General features: G+C 53.7%; 1 protein-coding gene across 4 annotated transcripts; it reads right to left on the bottom strand.

The window, feature by feature from the left end:
- Positions 1 to 212: 212 nt before the first annotated feature.
- Positions 213 to 14,633, bottom strand: PELI3 (pellino E3 ubiquitin protein ligase family member 3). 4 transcript variants are annotated; one of them, XM_049892571.1, is made up of 8 exons: positions 14,546 to 14,633; positions 12,516 to 12,668; positions 11,893 to 11,964; positions 8,699 to 8,828; positions 7,954 to 8,055; positions 6,932 to 7,126; positions 6,241 to 6,429; positions 213 to 4,895 (listed from the first exon to the last, which is right to left on the bottom strand). In XM_049892571.1, exons 2-8 carry the CDS (start codon positions 12,665 to 12,667, stop codon positions 4,326 to 4,328), a joined length of 1,410 nt encoding a protein of 469 aa, XP_049748528.1. In that variant the 5' UTR covers position 12,668; positions 14,546 to 14,633; the 3' UTR covers positions 213 to 4,325. The 4 variants fall into 4 exon arrangements, with proteins under 4 accessions (XP_049748528.1, XP_049748527.1, XP_049748529.1 ...); XM_049892570.1 differs by lacking the exon at positions 14,546 to 14,633 and adding an exon at positions 13,922 to 14,103; XM_049892572.1 differs by lacking the exon at positions 14,546 to 14,633 and adding an exon at positions 13,922 to 14,103 and having other exon boundaries at positions 12,540 to 12,668.
- Positions 14,634 to 18,542: the final 3,909 nt, after the last annotated feature.

Genomic DNA, 18,542 nt, shown 5'->3' with positions numbered 1-18,542 from the left:
CGGCTCTCCGCCCCACGGCGCTGCCAGGTTGCGCGCGGATTGGCCTTTGTCCGCAGGCCGCGCGGGCAGTAGCCTCCGGCGGGTCAAGGGAGCGACCTAGTCTAGGCAGATGGGGCTCGCTGGGTCCCCGAGCCTGGGCGGGGCTGGTGGGGGTGTCAGGGACAGGGCACCGGGGACCTCCCTACACAGAGCCCCGATCCCGCTATTTGTGGGTTGTCCAGCACCCGCAGAATCCCCCGATCTCAGTTTTACATCCTGCATAATGGGAGTGTTCCCCCCCCCCGCCCCCGCATCACCGGATTAGGGGAAGCGGGGTGGAGACTTTGGAAGATGCAAGGCGCCGCGTGCAGGAAAGGGAGGCTCTAGGCGAAGAGCTCCGGCCGAGGCCGAGATGGTCCCGCTGTGCAGGGATGCAGAGAAACGCCCCCGACTCGCCACAGGCCTGGGGGCGGCCACCGAGCTTGTTTCCTCTGGATAAAGGGGCGAGAGGAGGAAGGGTCCTGGCACTTTGGACTGCTTGTCAGGCGCCTGATAAATGAAAAAGCGGCCTGCAACCCCCAAAGTTTGCGCAGGGGAGAGCCAGCCACTTGTATGTGTAGGAGACAGCCTCGGTGGGAGCATCCCTCAGGTCCCGGGTCAGAGGCTGGCCGAGCCGTGGCTGTCGCCTGAGGTGGAATCAGTGACTGGGGTGCGCCGTGGCTGGGTTACTTCACCTCCTTAGCCTTGCCACCCTCAGCGGGGAGACGGGGCTAATAATTGTATCCACTCCAAGGGTTGCTGTGAGGTTTTGACTGGGCAGTGCTGCCCCCTAGATTTGTGCAAAGGTGGGGTGGTGCGGTCTGAAATTCAGTACACTACCCTGCCACGCCTTTGCCACGCTTGTTTCTCGGCCCAGAGCAGCGTCTGCCCCTACCGGAACCAGTTTCTCATTTACAAAGATGCCCATTGGCTAGGCAGATACTTGGCACATCAGTGCTACTGTTAGGATGATTATCATTATACGGGGTTATCGGTAAATTGGACTATGTCCTTAGAAAAGTCACCTCTCTTCTTCCCCGTGCCTCCATTTTCATCACCTTTAAAATGGGTATAAAGCTTTTTCTGACTTGGGTGAAGTTGAAAGGTGCACAGGTTATGGAGGTAGTGCTGCCTGCCCACTGCCACCAGAGGGCAGCTCAGGCAGGAAAAACATTTCTGAAGTACTCTTGAGACTCCAGTGGAGCTGGATTTTTGTGGTCATAGTTTAAACGGGCGTTTCCTGAGGTCCTGCGCTAGCAGCTCAACACGAAGAAGCTCATTTAATTCTTGCAACAACCTTGCGTAGGGTACCATCATTCTCTCAGGGAAAACTGAGGCTAAGCAAGGTTCACTGGCTTCCCTAAGGCCACACAGCATGTCCCCAAACAGGCCTTGCCCCACTCAGGCCTCCTATGACATTGTCCCTTCCCTCTGCCTTGAACACACATACAGTGTCTCACCGAGCAGTGCCTTGGCTCTTCCCCATGGGAATAAAGAAGAGGTAAGTGAGAAAGTAACATTATTACTGTTGCCATCAAGTCCATTCCGACTCATAGTGCCCCTGTAGGGCAGAGTACGTGGCTAGTGGATTCAAACTGCCAATCTTTTGGTTAGCAGCCAAGCTCTTAACCACTGCACCACCAGGGCTCCCCATAAAGATTACAGCCTAGGAAACCCTATGGGGCAGTTCTACTCTGTCCATAGGATCGCTATGAGTTGGAACCAACTCAACAGCACACAACATGTTACTGGTGCCCTCTACATATTCACAACCACTTGGCGAGGTCATTGCTGTTAACTGCTGTTCATGGTGACCCCATGCATGTGTTACGGAGTACAACTGCTCCATGGGGGCTTTCTTGGCTGTAATCTTTACGGAAGCATTTCGCTAAGCCTTTCTTCCAGGAGCCACTGGGTGGGTTCAAACCGTCAACCTTTAGGTTAGCAGCCGATAGCAAATTGCTTGTACCACCCAGGTTCTGAGGTCAGGATTATAATTCCCATTTAGCAGCTGAAGAAGCTGGAGCCCTGAGAGCTGGAAACAGCAGAGCTGAGGACCCCTCTATCACCACCTCAGAGTTCTCCTGGGCCTGTGTGGTGCCCTAAGCTGAAGCCTGACCTCCGGCCCTGGCTAGCCTATCGCTTCTCCCAGAGTCTGAGGTTCCCTGTTGGAAATGGGATCGAAATGTTCCCCTGCCTGGTTCCCAGAGAGAAAACAGCTGGGGAGAGTTGATTTCCTAGAGTTTTTGTATGTACGTGTGTCTTGAAAAGTACCCACATCCAGCCCAACCTCCCCAGCCGGGCTCTGCCACTGTGGCTGGTGGAATGTTCTAGAAGCAGGAATCTGATCACATCACCCCCCTCTCACTACCTGCTGGTGTCCTCTCTCCTCCCAACCACCCCAGGTCTGGTGTTTCTGCCCCCAACCAGCTGTGTGGCCTTGGGCAGCTCCCTCCTCTGGAAGCCCATACCCTCTAAGGCTCTGTCTTCCACTGGGGATGATGCCCAGGTCAGACTTGTGCTCAGAGCCTCTTCCTCAGATTTTCCTCCCTCCAGAACTCCACCTACCGGTCCTCCTGGCTGGTTCCCCAGGAATGGTTCAGGGGCAATGCCAGCAACAACCCGAGCTTGGCCTCTGGCTCACAGATGAAAAGTTCTAGTTCTCCAGCATTTTTCCTGCTCCACTTCTGCCCGTGCTACTCCCCTCGCCTGGGCTACTCTCCCACCTCCTCCCTGATTCTGGCAACACTCTCAGCCACTCAAGACTTGGTTCAGGCCCCAGCTCCTCCCTGCGCTTTCTCATGAGCCCCCGTTTCTCACTCCTCAGAGCTCTCCTGCCTGGCCATCTCCCCTCTGCATCTGGCCTAGGCCTGGGGTGCAGATGGCCAGTACAGGGGCAGTGCCATCACCAGTACCCTACATGGGGCCGGACGCTGAGGAGGTGGGTGTCCACAAAGCCATCCTCCAGCTCCTTGCCAGAACAGCCTCTAAACCCTGTTCGGTGCATCTCACCCTTGTCCAAGGAGGGCAGGCTCTGAGGCTAGTCAGGCAGCCGGTTGAAATCTTGCCTTGGCTACTTTATAGCTGTGTGACTTGGAGCAGGTGCCCTAATCTCTCTGACAACAGAAATAGTAACACCTCCCTCCCTGGGTTACTGGAGGATTAAGTAACAAAGCCTCAGAGAAGCAGAGCCCGTGCCTGGTGAGTGCTCAATGAATGTCGTTGTTATTATCATTAGCACAGTACGGGGCACACGGTGGACATTTGGTCATGGTAGCCCTTGTGTTACAGCCAACACTCTGAGAACACGCATCTTCCCTCCTCCCTCGGTCAACTCCTCGCTGTCCAGAAATTGAGGTTCAGAATTCTCCATCTAGCACCTTCCCCCAATAGCATGGCCGACCCCTGGCTCCAGTCCCCTCTCTGCCCACCTGCAGCCGAGGCTCCCGGCCCTCTGAGTCTCTCCCATGCGGTTCCCTGCTTACATACACCTGAGCCTTTGCAGGGCTTCTCCTTCTGCCCAGAGCACCCTCCCAACCTTGTGGGCCTGGAGGATCCTGATCACCCGTCGAGGCTGGGCTCTTCTGTCCCCTCTCTCACTTCCCAGCCAGGCAGCAGGCCCTGCTCCATGGCCCTTGGCACTTCTGGTTCTAGCCCAGAGGAAGCTGTGCTGGCATCTGGTAACTTGGCCTGTCCTCCACTAGACTGTGGACTCCACCAGATGGGGAGCCAGGTCTCACTGTCTCTGTGTCCTCAGCGCCCGCAGGGCATGGAGTCCAGCCTACTGCAGGTATCAGCAGATGCTGGTCCCAGCCTGCCACCCACTCGTCACTGGCTCAGGGCTGGAGGCGTTGCACGCATGCGGGACACGTGGGACTTGTGAGGGCAGCTGAGCAGCGAGGTTTATAGAGGAACCCAGGGCAGCAGCAGGAAGGCAAGTATCTGAAACTGGGTCAGCAGGCTCAGGGCGCAGCCAGCCTGAGCTGGGGTCAGGGGCCCCTAGGCCCCTTCACTCCCCCAGGGGCACAGTGTAGGCGGCATGAGGAAGGATGCCCAAGGAAGGGCAGGGGCATGGGGAGCCACCCTCCATCAGTCCAGGGCAGAGCTGGTATCGAGCCCCACCCTTCTGACTGGGGTAGGAATCTCAGGGACCCGCTAAGAGGGGAGGGGGCACAGCCCATCCAATGCGTCCATCTGGGGTGGCTGTTGGCCAGCAGGTTGGGTCCCACATGCAGAGCTCCTCTGGGCTGCAGGAGGTTGGTGCCCTGGGTGGGCAGCGGGTGCAGCAGCAGGAGGCCCTAGGGAACCTAGTCCAGCGGCCCCTGGAAAATGAGGCGGACACAGCCATGCTCACCGGTGAGCCAGGCCCCACAGAAGGGGCAGGCAGCATGGAAAGCGTGAGTGCCATGGGGCAGTGGTGTCTGGGCCCAGTAGCGGGCAGTCTTCTCGGAGCAGACGTGACCACAGGGCGCAAAGGCATGGCTGGGTGGTCCAGGGTCCAGACAGAGGCCGGCCTCCTGGCCAAGCCACAGTGGCACGTAGGGCCCCACGAGGCGGCAGAGGGGACACTCACGCTCCTGTGGGCCCCGCTCCCGCCGGCAGCCCCAGCCATGGTAGCCGTGGACATGGCCGCAGCGGACATAGACCCAGGGCTGCTGCTTGTCGGGGGCCGTGCGGCCCCGGGCTGGGCTTGGGAAGGCCAAGGTGCTGAGGCCCACGGGGCACTGGGGCCGAGCTGCATTGGCCTCCTGCCGCTGGGCCTCCAGCTGCTTCAACGTGGGTGCACGCAGCAGCCCAGCTGGCGTGCGCCACAGCAGCGTGGCCCCGCACAGGTCGATGAGTGAGCCGTCCTGTAGCACATTGGATTCGTTTTCCACCTGCCAGGGCAGCAAAGGGCCTTACTGCCCTAGACGCCCCCAGGTCTCCCTACCTGCTGGCGAGCAGCCCTCACCCAGCCAAGCCACCTGCCCAGCCCCATAACCACCCTGGAGAGTGCCCCCTGGCAGGCAGGCTGGGGTAGAGGCACAGGGAGGGTTGGGCAGTCACATGGGAGTGTGGCCAGGTGCCCCCACCCCCTGCCCCAGGCACACACTGACCCTGACCCTCACTCTCAGCAGGACCCAGGAGACCCAGGTTTCCTCTGTTGAATCTGAGGTTTAAATCACAACAGTTTTTCTAAAACATTTCCCCAAATGCTTCCCTAATGGCAAAAGCGGGAAACTCCTCTACCCAGAAAGCTGGGGCCTTAGCCCAAAGCAGCTGTGCGAAGGCTTGTGGTTAAAAGCAAGGACTCGAGCACCAGACTGCCTGGGTTTGAATCCTGGCACTAGGGCTTACTAACTCAGTGTCCCTAGTGGAGAAACTTAATCTCTCTATGTCTTCATGTCCTTACCCTCAAGATGGAGAACATATCAGGTATCTGGAGTGGTTCTCATGAAAATCAAATTAATCACTCAATGTAAACACTGCAAACTTTGCCTGGCACATAGTAGGTGCTCAACAAGTGTATGCTAGTGAAACATTCACATGCATAAGTTTTAAAAATAATGTCTCCTCAAATTTCCCAGTAGAGTTGGTATTCTGGAAAGATAGCCATGTTTTTTCCTGAGGCTTGGAGTCCTCTTGCCCAATGTCCCCATGCCAGGAAGAGCTCTGTCTGCATGCCCCATCTGAGGAGCGTGTCTGCATACCTAGGACAAGCCCCTGGCCTTCTCTAGAACTCACTGCCAGCTCCTAACTCAATTCTCTGGTTTGTACCACACGGAGCGTCCAACACCATCTGTGTCAGAACTACGCTGAAGGCTCTTTCCCGCTGGGAGAGGGTAATAAAGAGAAACCCGTCTGAACGTGACAGACACGCTACAAACTGCCAACACTCTAGGCTATAAACTGCTCACACTCAGGCCAAGTGTCATCCTCATAAGAGGGTGTGATTTTCTTAAACTGGCGGCATCCTTAAAGTCTCTTGGTGCTGCAGGGTGTGACTGTGTCTGCTCTATTCACCTCAGCCGTGGGCCTCCAGCGGTAGGTGGCTACACCTGGGCACACTGGTCTGGTCCCATCTGTGGTAAGGGGCAAGGGGTGTGTGCCAAGAGCTCCTGAGCTCCCTTGGACAGGAGGACTGGAGACCATCCCCTGGCTTGAGCAGATTGGAAGGGGCCAGGAAGGATGGAAGGGGTGGGAAATGGATCAGGCTAGGAGCCTCCGGGCCAGGCCACCTACCAGCTTCCCCCGCTGCTGGGCCGAGCGGCTGTCCCGCAGCGTGTACACGTTCCCGCAGACCGAGATCTCCCGCCAGACGCCTGGGGCCGAGTCCTCGGAGAAGCCGCCGGCCGGGTGCATCACCAGAACCCCGTTGGTGGTCAGGCCATCCATCAGGCCATCAGGTGTCCGCCATTTGGCAGCCCGCTCCTGGGCCCACCAAAAACAAACAAACAAACCAAACCAAACTCATTGCCACTGAGTTGATTCCAACTTATGGTGACCCCATGTGTTACAGAATAGAAATGTGCCCCATAGGGTTTTCTTGGCTGTAGTTTTTACAGACGATCACCAGGCCTTCCTTCCACAGGGCTGCTGGTGGGTTCAATTTGCCAACCGTTAGGTTAGTAGTTGAGCACAAACTGTTTGAGCCACCCAGGGACCACGTATGGGGTCAAATCACACCTCCCTGCACGGCCCCTAGCTGACTGTCCCTCGTCTGGGACCCTCTACACTGTACCCTCAAGGTCAGAGGTGGCCCAGAGAGTACTGGAATTGGGCTGCATGACTTTGGGCAAGCCATCAACCTCTTGCTCATCTGTTAAGTGTGGCCGCTAACTCCTGCACAGGTCGTGGTTGTGACTACTGCGGTTGGCTCGTCACCCCAGGGTGCTGCACCTCCCAGCCTGCCCCTGCCTGGGGGCTCACTCACTCCAAGAAAGATGTTGCTGGATGCATCGAAGCCGGCAGCATAGATGCGGGCAACGTACGGCGGCCGGCGGTCACAGAGGATACGGCAGGCATAGCGGGAGATGGTGCTCTGGGTGGAGGGACCCTCCCCAGCCCCTCCTCCAGGGGACGTGTCTGTCACCACAAAGTCGATCATATTCTCAGTGGAGCGGCCGATCTGTGAGGGTGCAGGCACAGGGATTGGAGATGCACAGGTAAGTCCCTCGGGCTTCACACCTGGCGTTCCCAGAGGCTGCTCTGGGTACAAGGACATCTTTGACGAGGTTGCCAGGAGGGGCAGCACCATCCCAACTCCCAGGCTTTCTGACTCCCAAGTGGGGCCTCCAGGGCCCTTGAACTGAGGGGCCTGGGGCTCCTCCTTCTCTGTCTCCCCCACAGCTCTGGAGCAAGTCAGAGGGGAGGACCCTACTCGGTAAAAACAAGTTGATTTGTTGTTAGAACAAGGAAAGGGCAATATCATGGCTTGAGAGTGCTCAAATACTAGCAGTAAATAGTGAATTTTTCACAAGTGTTCATTACATGCCAGGTACCGTGTTAAACGTTTTAAGCACAATATCTCATTTAATCTTCCCAACAATTCCATAGGGTGGGAACTCTTATTGGTCTCATTTTACAGGTGAGGAAACTGAGAGGTTAGAAACTCTCACCCAAAGTCACCCAGGTAGTAAGTTGGACCTGGGATCCGAACCCAGGCAGCATGGCTCTGAAGCCCACACTCTCAACCACTGAGCTGTATGGTCTCCTGCAGACTGGAAGTCTGGTCTTGAGTTGAGTCTTGATACAGTCACTGAATGGCTGTGTGACTCTGAAGTCGACAGCCCTCACTGGGACACCCTGAGGAGTAGTCAGCTGTGCTGTATGTCCCAGAAGCACCTTCCCTGAGGCCTTCAGTCCTGCCCCCCCCCACCCTAAAACACCTGCAGAGCCTAGGGTTGAGGCCCAGTGGCCCTGTAGCCAGGAAGCTGTGGAGGGGCCTGAGCATACCTGGAACATGTCTGTGTCACTGTCGTGCGTGTACTCCACTATGACTGAGTGGCTCCGAGACAGTGTGTAGGAAATGCTGTGCTGGCCACGGTTACTCAGTGCCTGGTGGGGAGAAAAGACAGGTTGCTTCCTAGGGCATGTGACCATGAGAAGTGTCAGCCCCTGAGCCAGAAGCCAGGCCCAAGGGGAGGAGGCCCCGCCCTTTGCAGAGGGTGTACTGTACGGCAGGCGCTTTACGCGGGTTACCTAATTTCATCTCTACAGCCACTCCTCGAAGCAGACATGATTATTCCATTTAACAGTTAAGGGAACTGCAGCTCAGGGAGGAGAAGAAATTTGGTCTAAAGCCACACAGCTGGAAACGGCAGAGCCTGAATTCTAACCCAAACCCTCTGAAACTCGAGGCTTTTCCTCTGCCATTGCTGTATGACTGTCACATCCCCTCTCTGGGCCTCGGCTGCCTCTAAAATGATGCCGATCATTTTTGCTCAATGGTTAGGAATTGGTGGCCAAGAGGCTTCAAGAAGGCAAGGTTGGGGGAGGGGAAGCACTTTGCAAACTGTAAAGGCTTGTGCACACTGCCATCCCTGTATTCTGGTAGCCCCATCGGAATGGCGGTGGTGGCAGAGCAGGCTCTCCTGCTCCGATGGGGCTGTGGGCACGTAGGACTGGGAAGGATGAAGACCTGGGAGCTGAACAGGGAGGTCAGGGCAGGTGTCCATGTCTGCTGGGACACGCTGCTTGCCTTGGAGACGAGTGGAGTGGAGATGTGATGCATGACGTCCGGCTTCACCCCGTTGGCGTGTGGCCGGCGGCTCAGTGCCAGGCGACTCCGCCGGCGGCCTCTGTCCCCACTTGCCAGACACCCATTGTAGCTGTGAAGGTGGGAGGTTAAGAAGAAAGGTTGGGGACAGGGGGAGAAAAAAAAAAAGAAAGTGAGTCCTTGGCAAGACTTGGAGGAAATGACAACTTCTGGGCAGATCCTACTTTAATAAACAAGCCCTAGAACCACCCAAAACTAGAAGACCCTACTCACATCTGTGCATGTGGGGCATGGGGAAGGGGCAGATCATCTCTAAAAGGCTTCATTCAGTTAACCAAGTGTTCCCTGGACACCTGAGCCATGCCTGGCCCGGGGCTGGATGCTGCCAGGGCAGAGATCCCGTATCTCGGGTCCATTCTGTGATCTTGGGGGGAAGGGACGGGGTGTCCCTGACTTATCAAGAAGCCTGGGCACCACCTGCAGAACCCAGACACAAGCCAACTACGCCACACGCCCAAAGGCAGGAGAAGGGAATTTTGGCCCAGCCTCAGGTTTCTAGAAAAGGGAATGCCTATATGGGGCTTTAAAGAACTGGAAAGAATTCATCTTCAGAAAACTCATTTATTATATCACAAGCACTACTAGAAACCAAAGAGAAAGAACAAATATACCCACAATGCTGCTACCTCCGTATATCCATATATGTCAAATTTCCGCCTCCCTTTCCAGCTCTTGTCCAGAGGGAATGGTCGTGAGAGGCAAAGATCGGTGAATAAGAGCCTTGATCACTGCCATGCACGAGAGCCTCCTGGGTTCTTGGTGCTTCACACTGTCAACTATCTAGTGGAATCTGTGCAACGTCCTGCCAGGCAAGTGTCTTTCTTCCCATTTTATGAATGAGGACAAGCAAGGCTCAGGGAGGTAAACTGACTTACTTGCCTGAGGTCTGAGCTTAGCAAGTGAAAAAGCCCAGATTTGAGTTTGGGTCTGTCTGCCTCCAGCCCCTCTTGCAAAAGTCCTTCTAGGGGGAGGGCTCTCCCTGAGCAAAGGTCCCGAGGCTGGCAGGGTCTAGTGAGATCAGGGAATGGGTGGTGAAGTGTAGTCGGAGAAGATGCAGCCTGAAAGGTTGGTGAAAGGGCCCTGACCACCAGGCTGAGGAGTCTGGACTTAATTCTGTGATCAGTGGGGAGCCACAGGTTTTAGAAAGGGAGTGACAGGATGAACAGCTGCCAAATATAGACAAGGACCACTTGAATCAGAATCTCCCAGTCGGCTCAGGAAAATACAGATTCCCTGGCCCTGCCGATGGAGAGTCTGATTCTGTAGGTTTGGGGTGGGCCTGGCAATGTGTATTTTCAATGAGCTCTCCAGGCGGCTCTGATGCAGCGTTAGTGTGTCCATCAAGGGGGCCTGTAACCTCAGGTCTGCTGTCTCCCCCACAGTGACCTCACCCTGGACTGGAAAGCCAGCCCTTCCTTTGGGACCCCGAGCAGTGCTTTTCCAATGCAAGCACCCCTGAGAGGGATATTGCTGTTGCCCTGGTGAGCTCTTCACATGTGTGGAATTAGGCCGCAGGGTGGGGCAGTTGAGGGCACAGGCTAGGGACTCAGCCTGTGGCTTAAATCCTGGCTCTTCCACTTATCCCATGTCCTCTGTAAAATGGGGCTAACTTCTCAGGACGTACCTCGTAGGTTCATTGTAAGATCTAAATGAGATCAAGCATTTTAAAATGCTCAGCACAGAGTTTGGCATATATATAGTAAGCCCTTGACAAACATTAGATCTTATTATTAGGAATAAAAGTACATGGCACGTGTCAACAAACGGTTGTTGTTGGGTGCCATTGAGTCGGTTCTGACTCATAGTGACCCTACAGGACAGAGCAGAACTGCCCCATAGGGTTTCCTAGGTGGTAACCTTTACAGGAGCAGATTGCCAGAGTATTTTCTCCCACAGAGCAGCTGGTGGATTCCCGCTACCAACCTTTTGGTTAGCAGCTGACCTCTTAACCATTGCACTACCATGGGTCCTTCAACAAACAGTAAACCAAAAAAATAAACCAAACAAACCCATTGTCATTGAGTCGATTCCAACTCATAGGAACCCTATTGGCAGAGTAGAACTGCCCCACAGGGTTTCCAAGGCTTTATGGAAGCAGCAGTCAAGAAATCAAACAATGTATTACATTGGGGAAATCTGCTGCAAAAGGCCTCTTTCAAGTGTTCAAAAGCAAAGATATCACTTTGAGGACTAAGGTGCCAAGCCATGGTATTTTCAATTACCTCATATGCACGTGACACCTGGACAATAAATAACGAATACTGAAGAAGAATTGATGCCTTTGAATTATGGTTGGTGAAGAATACTGAATATACCACGGACTGTCAGAAGAACAAACAAACCTATCTTGGAAGAAATACAGCCAGAACGTTCCTTAGAAGCAAGGATGGCAAGACTTCGTCTCACATACTTTGGACATGTTATCAGGATGGCCCAGTGCCTGGAGAAGGACATCATGCTTGGTAAAGTAGAGGGTCGTGAAAAAGAGGAAGACCCTCAATGAGATGGATTGACACAGTGGCTGTAACAATGGGCTCAAACATAGCAACAACTGTGAGGATAACACAGGACCGGGCAGTGTTTCGTTCTGTTGTACACAGGGTTACTATGAGTCAGAATTAACTCAATGGTACCCGACAACAACAACGATTTTATGGAAGCAGACTGCCACATCTTTCTCCGGCAGAGCAGCTGGTGAGTTCGAACTGCCAACATTTCTGTTAGCAGCCAAGCACTTAACCACTGCTCTACCAGGGCCAACAGACAGTGGAGTAAAAAACAGACAGTAGCCATTATTATTTCTCCATAATCAACATAATGATAACACAGTTCATCATAACTAATGGCAGAGAGGCCCAAAGGAGACATGGGTGGGGAGGAAGAAGAGGAGTCTGTGCTGAGGGAACAGCTAAGTGGGTGGTGCAGGGATCCTGTGCTGGGGGTCAGGCAAAGACTGGGCAGGGAGGAGGTCTGCCCAGCCACCAACTCACGTCACTTCCTCTCTCCTGGCCTCAGTTTTCTCACCTGTAGCATGGGGGTCAGCTGTGGCTTAGTGAAAGTGCTCTAGACCTGGAGTTAAGAAAGATCTGGGTCCAAATCCCAGCCCTGCCACTTACCAGCTGTGTGCCCTTGGGCCAGTCACTTCCCCTCTCTGAGCCTCGGTTTCCTCACCTCCTTCCTCACAGCATCTTTGTGAAGATTGAAATGAAATAATGTCCATGAAAGGGCTTGGCACAGGCCTGCCTCACAGAACCCTTGATACGTGCCAGGCACTGTGCTACGTACTTTACAGAAATCACCTCATTCCTTCCGACAACCCTCTGAGCCCTCTGAGATAGGAATTATTATCATCCCTACTGGTCAAATGGGAAAACCGAGGCACAGGGAAATTCAGCAGCTTGAAGAGGCAGGATTTGAACCAAGTGATTTTGCTCAAGAATGAGAGTTCTTCACCCCACACTATACACAGTAGGCACTTCATAAAAGGCAGCCAGTGTGATTTTTTTTCTCATCTGATCAGAAACTTGGGTGTGCAGTAATTATCTCAGTCATTTATGCAAAGTAGGAAGGTAAAATAACAATTATGAATTGAGGTGGGTTGGGTCGACTGGATCTCTTGATCTGGCAAGATGATGGGGGACCAAAAGCAGAAGGGAGCTATGTGGGAGACCTGGGGTCCTTTTTCTGGCTGCTCTGGGGGTGCCTGATGACCCGCCCTGCCTGACCCAGGGATGCTCACCCCAGTACGATGAGTTCACCATACTTGATGGGCTCCTCGCCTGGCTGCGCATCTTCACCCGGAGACGAGAGGACGCAAGAGCCCTTGCTCCCAGGGTGCCGGAGGTCTGAGGTTTGGGGGGACCCCACTTCAGGGTTTCCTTCCAGCACCATTCTGGGCAGGGTGGGAGAGGAGAAAAAGCTTTGCAGACTCCCACCCCAACACCAAAGACTTGTCACCGTGGAGTCGATTGCAACTGATAGCGACCCTATAGGACAGAGTAAACTTGCCCCATAGGGTTTCCAAGGTTGTAAATCTTTACGGAAGCAAACTGCCACATCTTTCTCCTGTGGAGCAGCTAGTGGGTTCAAACCGTTGACGCTTCGGTTAGCAGCCAAGCAGTTAACCACTGCGCCATAAGGGCTCCTTCTCCCCCACTCCCAGCCTCCCTGGATCTCAGCCCTGGCCTGCTGCAGGGCCATCTAGGCTAAGGCCAAGTGACCTTTCACCACCTCTGTTGCTATGGCAACCACTTTACCTCTACCTCTCCTAAACTGCCAGAGTTGCTGGGATACCAGGGAGGGGAGATGGTGGGCTGGAACCAACAGGGAGAGGTCGCACCATCAGAGGGTGAGGATACTTGGAAGGGCCAGAGGGATAGATCAACTTGGCCAGAAGCTGCCTTTGGCTAAGACACCAGTCTGGGATGTGCTTGGAAGAGGGGCACCCCAGTGTTGGGGGCCCTTACCCCTTATCTGAGACTCAGTACCTGGATTTAGCTCTCTCAGCCCTGGGCCCTCAGAGATCCCCTCTCTGTTAGGTTCTTGGAATTCATCTGTCCGTCTTCATCTTTCTGATTCTTTGTGGGGCCAGGCCTCTGTCCGTCTGTCTGTTTCTCAATGACTCTCTGTCCTCCCAGCCGCTGTCCTTCTCACCGTTTCTCTCCCCACGTTCCTCCCCACCTCTGCCTGTCTGCCCGCCTCCTCCTTCCCATCCATCTGCCTCAGTCTCCCCATCTTGGTTTCGTCCTGTGGGCAGGCCTCCGAATCCCTCCCGGGGGCGCCCCCTCCCTCCCGCAGGTGTCTGTCTGCGGCCCCCGGGCCGCCGGGGCTCCGGGGCCTGTGGGGCGGCGCTCCCCTCTCTGGCTCGGGCTGCAGCAGAGCCTCGCCCTCAGGAAGCCTGTTTGGAAACCGCCCGGTGCAGGAGGGGTCGTCCGGGCAGGCCCGCGCCCAGCGCCCCGGGCGCACAGGCGGGCCCATCGCCTACGCAGATACCCACCCGTGGGCCTGCCACACACCCGCGAGCCTAGACCCGCACCCTGACCGGCGGCAGTGCGGGACGGCTAGGGGCCCCCGACCCACGCACGCCCCTAGCCACGGCGCCCGCCGCTCTGGTCCGCAAACACGCCCCCCGCGCCAGCGCCTCACCTCGCCGCGCTCCGGCTCCGCTCGCGCAGTGCCCTCCCCGCCTCACCCCTGCTCGGCCGGGGCCGCTGCGGCGGGATGGGCCGGGCCCACCACGACTCCGCGCTGCCTCGTCACGGGGACACCCGGGGCCCGGGAGGGGGCCAGCGCCAGCCGCCACACTCCGCCCACTGCCGCGAGGCCCCGCCCAGTCTGCCCCGCCCCTGGGAGAGCCCCTCCCAGCCGGAGACTCCGCCCCTGCGGCTAAGCAGAACCGCGGTCGGTAGAGCCACGCCCCTCACGGAGACCACGCCCTCCCCAGGCACCGCCCCCCGAGTCCCTTGAAGCCCCGCCCACCGCCCTGTCTCGGGGACTCCCTCGCCCCTCCTGGCTGGCTCGGGTACCCTGCCATAGCTCCAAGACCCTTGTCCCAATTCAGGGACTCCCCGGACCCCGGCCCCATTTCCGGGGACTCCTCGGTTTTCCAGAGATCCCGGCGCCCCGTCCACACCGTAGCCAGGGCCACGGCGCTGGCTCGGAGACCCTTACGCCGCCTTAGTCCCGGGGACTCCCAGCCTCCCCCCAAGATCCCGCCTCCCGGCTCCGGGAAGCCGCGGAATTAGAGGAGGAAGGGGAGAAGGAAAATACCAGAGGAAGCCGAGGAGGGACTGTGCGGCGGAGCCGAGCCGCAGGCTGTCTTCCAGCCAGCTACGCCACCTTCACGCTGGGCCCTCTCCTCAACACACACACACACGCGCGCGCGCGCGCGCAAATGACCGTTTAATCCCTGTAGTCGTCTATTTTACAGATGAGAAAACAGATCTACGTAAGTGACACGTTCATGGTTACTTCGCTAGGAAGGGGCCCAGAAGGGATCTCAGCTTTGTGACTCTAGAGTCTCACCTCCTAACTTCTGTACCTTGTCGTTATAACTAGGGGTGGCTGGACAGGGCCTCAGAGATGGGGAGCAGGGGAAATCCAGCGATGCATCAGATCCGGTCCCTGCAGCTCAGGGTCTCTTGTCTGCTGGGGAAGTATAACCTCGGTCTGGGGGAAGTCCAGGCTGTGGACCCATTAATACTACTTTGGAGGGTGTGTATATATGCAGAAATCAGGGCAGGCTGCCCAGAGGAGGTGGCCTTTGACTTTGACCATGAATAATGAGTGGGAGTTTGTGGGTACATTTCTGAGAGGGAGCACTCATCCCCTCTCCTCAGCTTGTTGCATGTAAAGCTCATAGCCCGCCAGACTCTTCCTGGCCCACCACATGCACTCACCACCACTCACTGCCCCACCTAAAAATAGTCCAATATACCAACTGCTCCACCAACTGTTCTGGGACCTGAGCAGCCAGTTGCAACAAGAAAACAGTTGACAGCACATCCTTTAGGGTCAAAGGCATTCATTAATCAAAGAGAAACTCCCAGAGAGGCCACCACTGACTAGGTCAGGCTGCCGGGCTACAGATCCTGCACCACAGGACAGCTTCCATCCTTGAATGCCTACAGTATGCCCACCTCCTTGCTGGGTACACACAGCCACCATACGACATGGGGCCTTATGACAGGCTCCCTCCCCTTTGTCCCTCCAGCTTCCAACAACATAGTGCTTGCCATAGACAGGCCCTCAGTGAATGTGCGCTGAATGACTGTTAGAATCCCCAGTTCACAGGTAAGAAAACTGAGGCTCAGAGAGGAGGAAACACTTGCCCCAGGTCACACAGCCAGGCAGATATAGAGCTGAGGTTTGACCAGAGCCCCATTGCTATCGCCAGACAACAGGGGGAAAGTCGAAGAGTGCCAGGGCCAGCTTCAGGCGGCAGAGATTTCTCCTGGGGTGAAGCTCCGGGGTGTAGAGGAGAGGAAAATGGGGACACCACCACAAATGGACGAGTAAGCAACATGATGAATGGCGAAAAGATTGAAATTGTCAAGGATTTCCTTTTACTTGGTTCACAATCAACACCCATGGGAGCGGCAGTCAAGAAATCAGATGATATATCGTATTGGGCAAATCTGCTGCAAAAGACCTCTTTAAAGTGTTAAAAGCAAAGATGTCACTTTAAGGACTGAGGTGCCTGGATCCAAGCTCTGGTGTTTTCAATCACCTCATGTGCATGTGAAAGCTAGACAATGAATAAGGAAGACCAAAGAAGAATTGATGCCTTTGAATTATGTATTGCCTAAGAATATTGACTATACCATGGACTGCGGCAAAAACTGGAAACCCTGGTTAAACCATAATGGTTAACAGCTACGGCTGCTAACCAAAAGGTTGAGGCATTTCCTATCCACCAGGTGCTCCTTGGAAACTCTATGCGGTTCTACTCTGTCCTATAGGGTCGACTGTATGGCAGTGAGTTGTTTATGCTTTTTGCCATAAAAACTAACAAATCTGTCTTGGAAGAAGTACAGCCAGAATGCTCATTAGAAGCAAGGACAAAGAGACTTTTTTCTTACATACTTTGGACATGTTGTCAGGAGGGACCAGTCCCTGGAGAAGGACATCATGCTTGGTAAAGTAGAGTGTTAGCGAAAAAGAGGAAGACTTTCAAGGAGATGGATTGATACAGTGGCTGCAACAAAGGGCTCAAGTGTAACAATGATCGTGAGGATGGAACAGGACCAGGCAGTGTTTTGTTCTGTTGTACATGGGGTCGCTATGAGTTGGAATCGACCTGATGGCACCTAACAACAACCGTCAGGCACAGAACACAGGTTCCAGCCCTGGTTCCTGAAGCCAGTGTTCTGTCCCAAGAACTCCAGCTTCTTAATTTCTCCAGGCCTCAGTTTCATTATTTGTAAAATGACAGTTTGTCATACTGTGGCAGTTCGGTGTTGCTGTGATGCTGGAAGCTATGCCACTGGCATTCAAATACCAGCAGGGTCACCCATGGTGGACAGGTTTCAGCTGAGCTTCCAGACTAAGACAGACTAGGAAGAAGGACCTGGCGACCTACTTCTGAAAAGAATTAGCCAGTGAAAACCTTACGAGTAGTGGCAGAGCATTGTCTGATATAAAGCCGGAAGATGAACCCCTCAGATTGGAAGGCACTCAGGATACGACTAGGGAAGAGCTACCTCTTCAAAGTAGAGTTGACCTTAAGGACATGGATGGAGTCAAGCTTTCGGGACCTTCATTTGCTGATGTGGCATGAATCAAAATAAGAAGAAACAGCTGCAAACATCCACTAATAACAGGAACATAGTATGTACAAACTATGAATCTTGGGAAATTGGAAATTGTCAGAAATAAAACGGAACTCACAAACATTGATATTGTAGGCATTAGTGAACTGAAATGGACTGGTATTGGTCATTTTGAATTGGACAATCATATGGTCTACTATGCCAGGAATGACAACTTGAAGAGGAATGGTGTTGAATTCATCATCAAAAAGAACATTTCAAGATCTATCCTGAAGTACAATGCTGTCAATGATAGGATAATATCCATACGCCTACAAGGAAGACCAGTTCATACGGATATTATTCAAATTTACGCATCAACCACTAAGGCCAAAGATGAAGAAATTGAAGATTTATACAACTTCTACAGTCTGAAATTGATCGAACATACCATCAAGATGCATTGATAATTACTAGTGATTGGAATATGAAAGTTGGAAACGAAGAAGGATGGGAGTTGGAAAATATGGCCATGGTGATAGAAATACTAGAGATCACGTGATAGAATTTTGCAAGACCAACAACTTCTTCATTGCAAATACCTCTTTTCAACAACATAAACGGCGACTATACACGTGGACCTCACCTGACAGGGTACACAGGAACCAAATCAACTACATCTGCAGAAACAAATGATGGAAAAGCTCAATATTGTCATTCAGAACAAGGCGAGGGGCTAACTGCAGAACGGACCATCAATTGCTCATGTGCAAGTTCAAGTTGAAACTGAAGAAAACTAGAACAAGTCCGCGAGAGCCTAAGTATGACCGTAAGTATATACCACCTGAATTTAGACGTCATCTCAAGAATAGATTGGTCGCATTGAACACTGACGACTGAAGACCAGATGAGTTGTGGAATGACATCGAGACATCATACACGAAGAAAGCAAAAAGTCATTAAAAAGGAAAGAAAGAAAAAAACAAAATGAACCTCAGAAGAGACTCTGAAACTTGCTCTTGAACACTGAGTAGCTAAAAGGAAGAAATGATGAAGTAAAAGAGTAGAACAGAAGATTTCAAAGGTCAGCTCGAGAAGACAAAGTAAAGTATTATGACGACACGTGCAAAGAGCTGGAGATGGAAAACCAAAAGGGAAGAACACGCTCGGCGTTTCTCAAGCTGAAAGAACTGAGGAAAAAATTCAAGCCTCCAGTTGCAATACTGAAGAATTCTGTAGCGAAACTATTAAATGATGCAGGAAACATCAAAAGAAGATAGAAGGAATATACAGAGTCACTACACCAAAAAGAATTGGTCGATGTTCAACCATTTCAGAAGGTAGCATATGATCAAGAACCGATGGTACTGAAGGAAGAAGTCAAAGCTGCACTGAAAACATTGGTAAAAAACAAGGCTCCGGGAGTTAATGGAATATCAGTTGAGATGTTTCAACAAATGGATGCAGCACTGGAAGTGCTCATTCCTCTATGCCAAGAAATTTGGAAGACAGCTACC

The sequence above is a fragment of the Elephas maximus genome, chromosome 7 (assembly GCF_024166365.1).
Source record: "Elephas maximus indicus isolate mEleMax1 chromosome 7, mEleMax1 primary haplotype, whole genome shotgun sequence".
NCBI lineage: Eukaryota > Metazoa > Chordata > Mammalia > Proboscidea > Elephantidae > Elephas > Elephas maximus.
The sequence above is the reverse complement of the archived record's forward strand: the minus strand, read 5'-3'. Positions and strand labels throughout refer to the sequence as shown.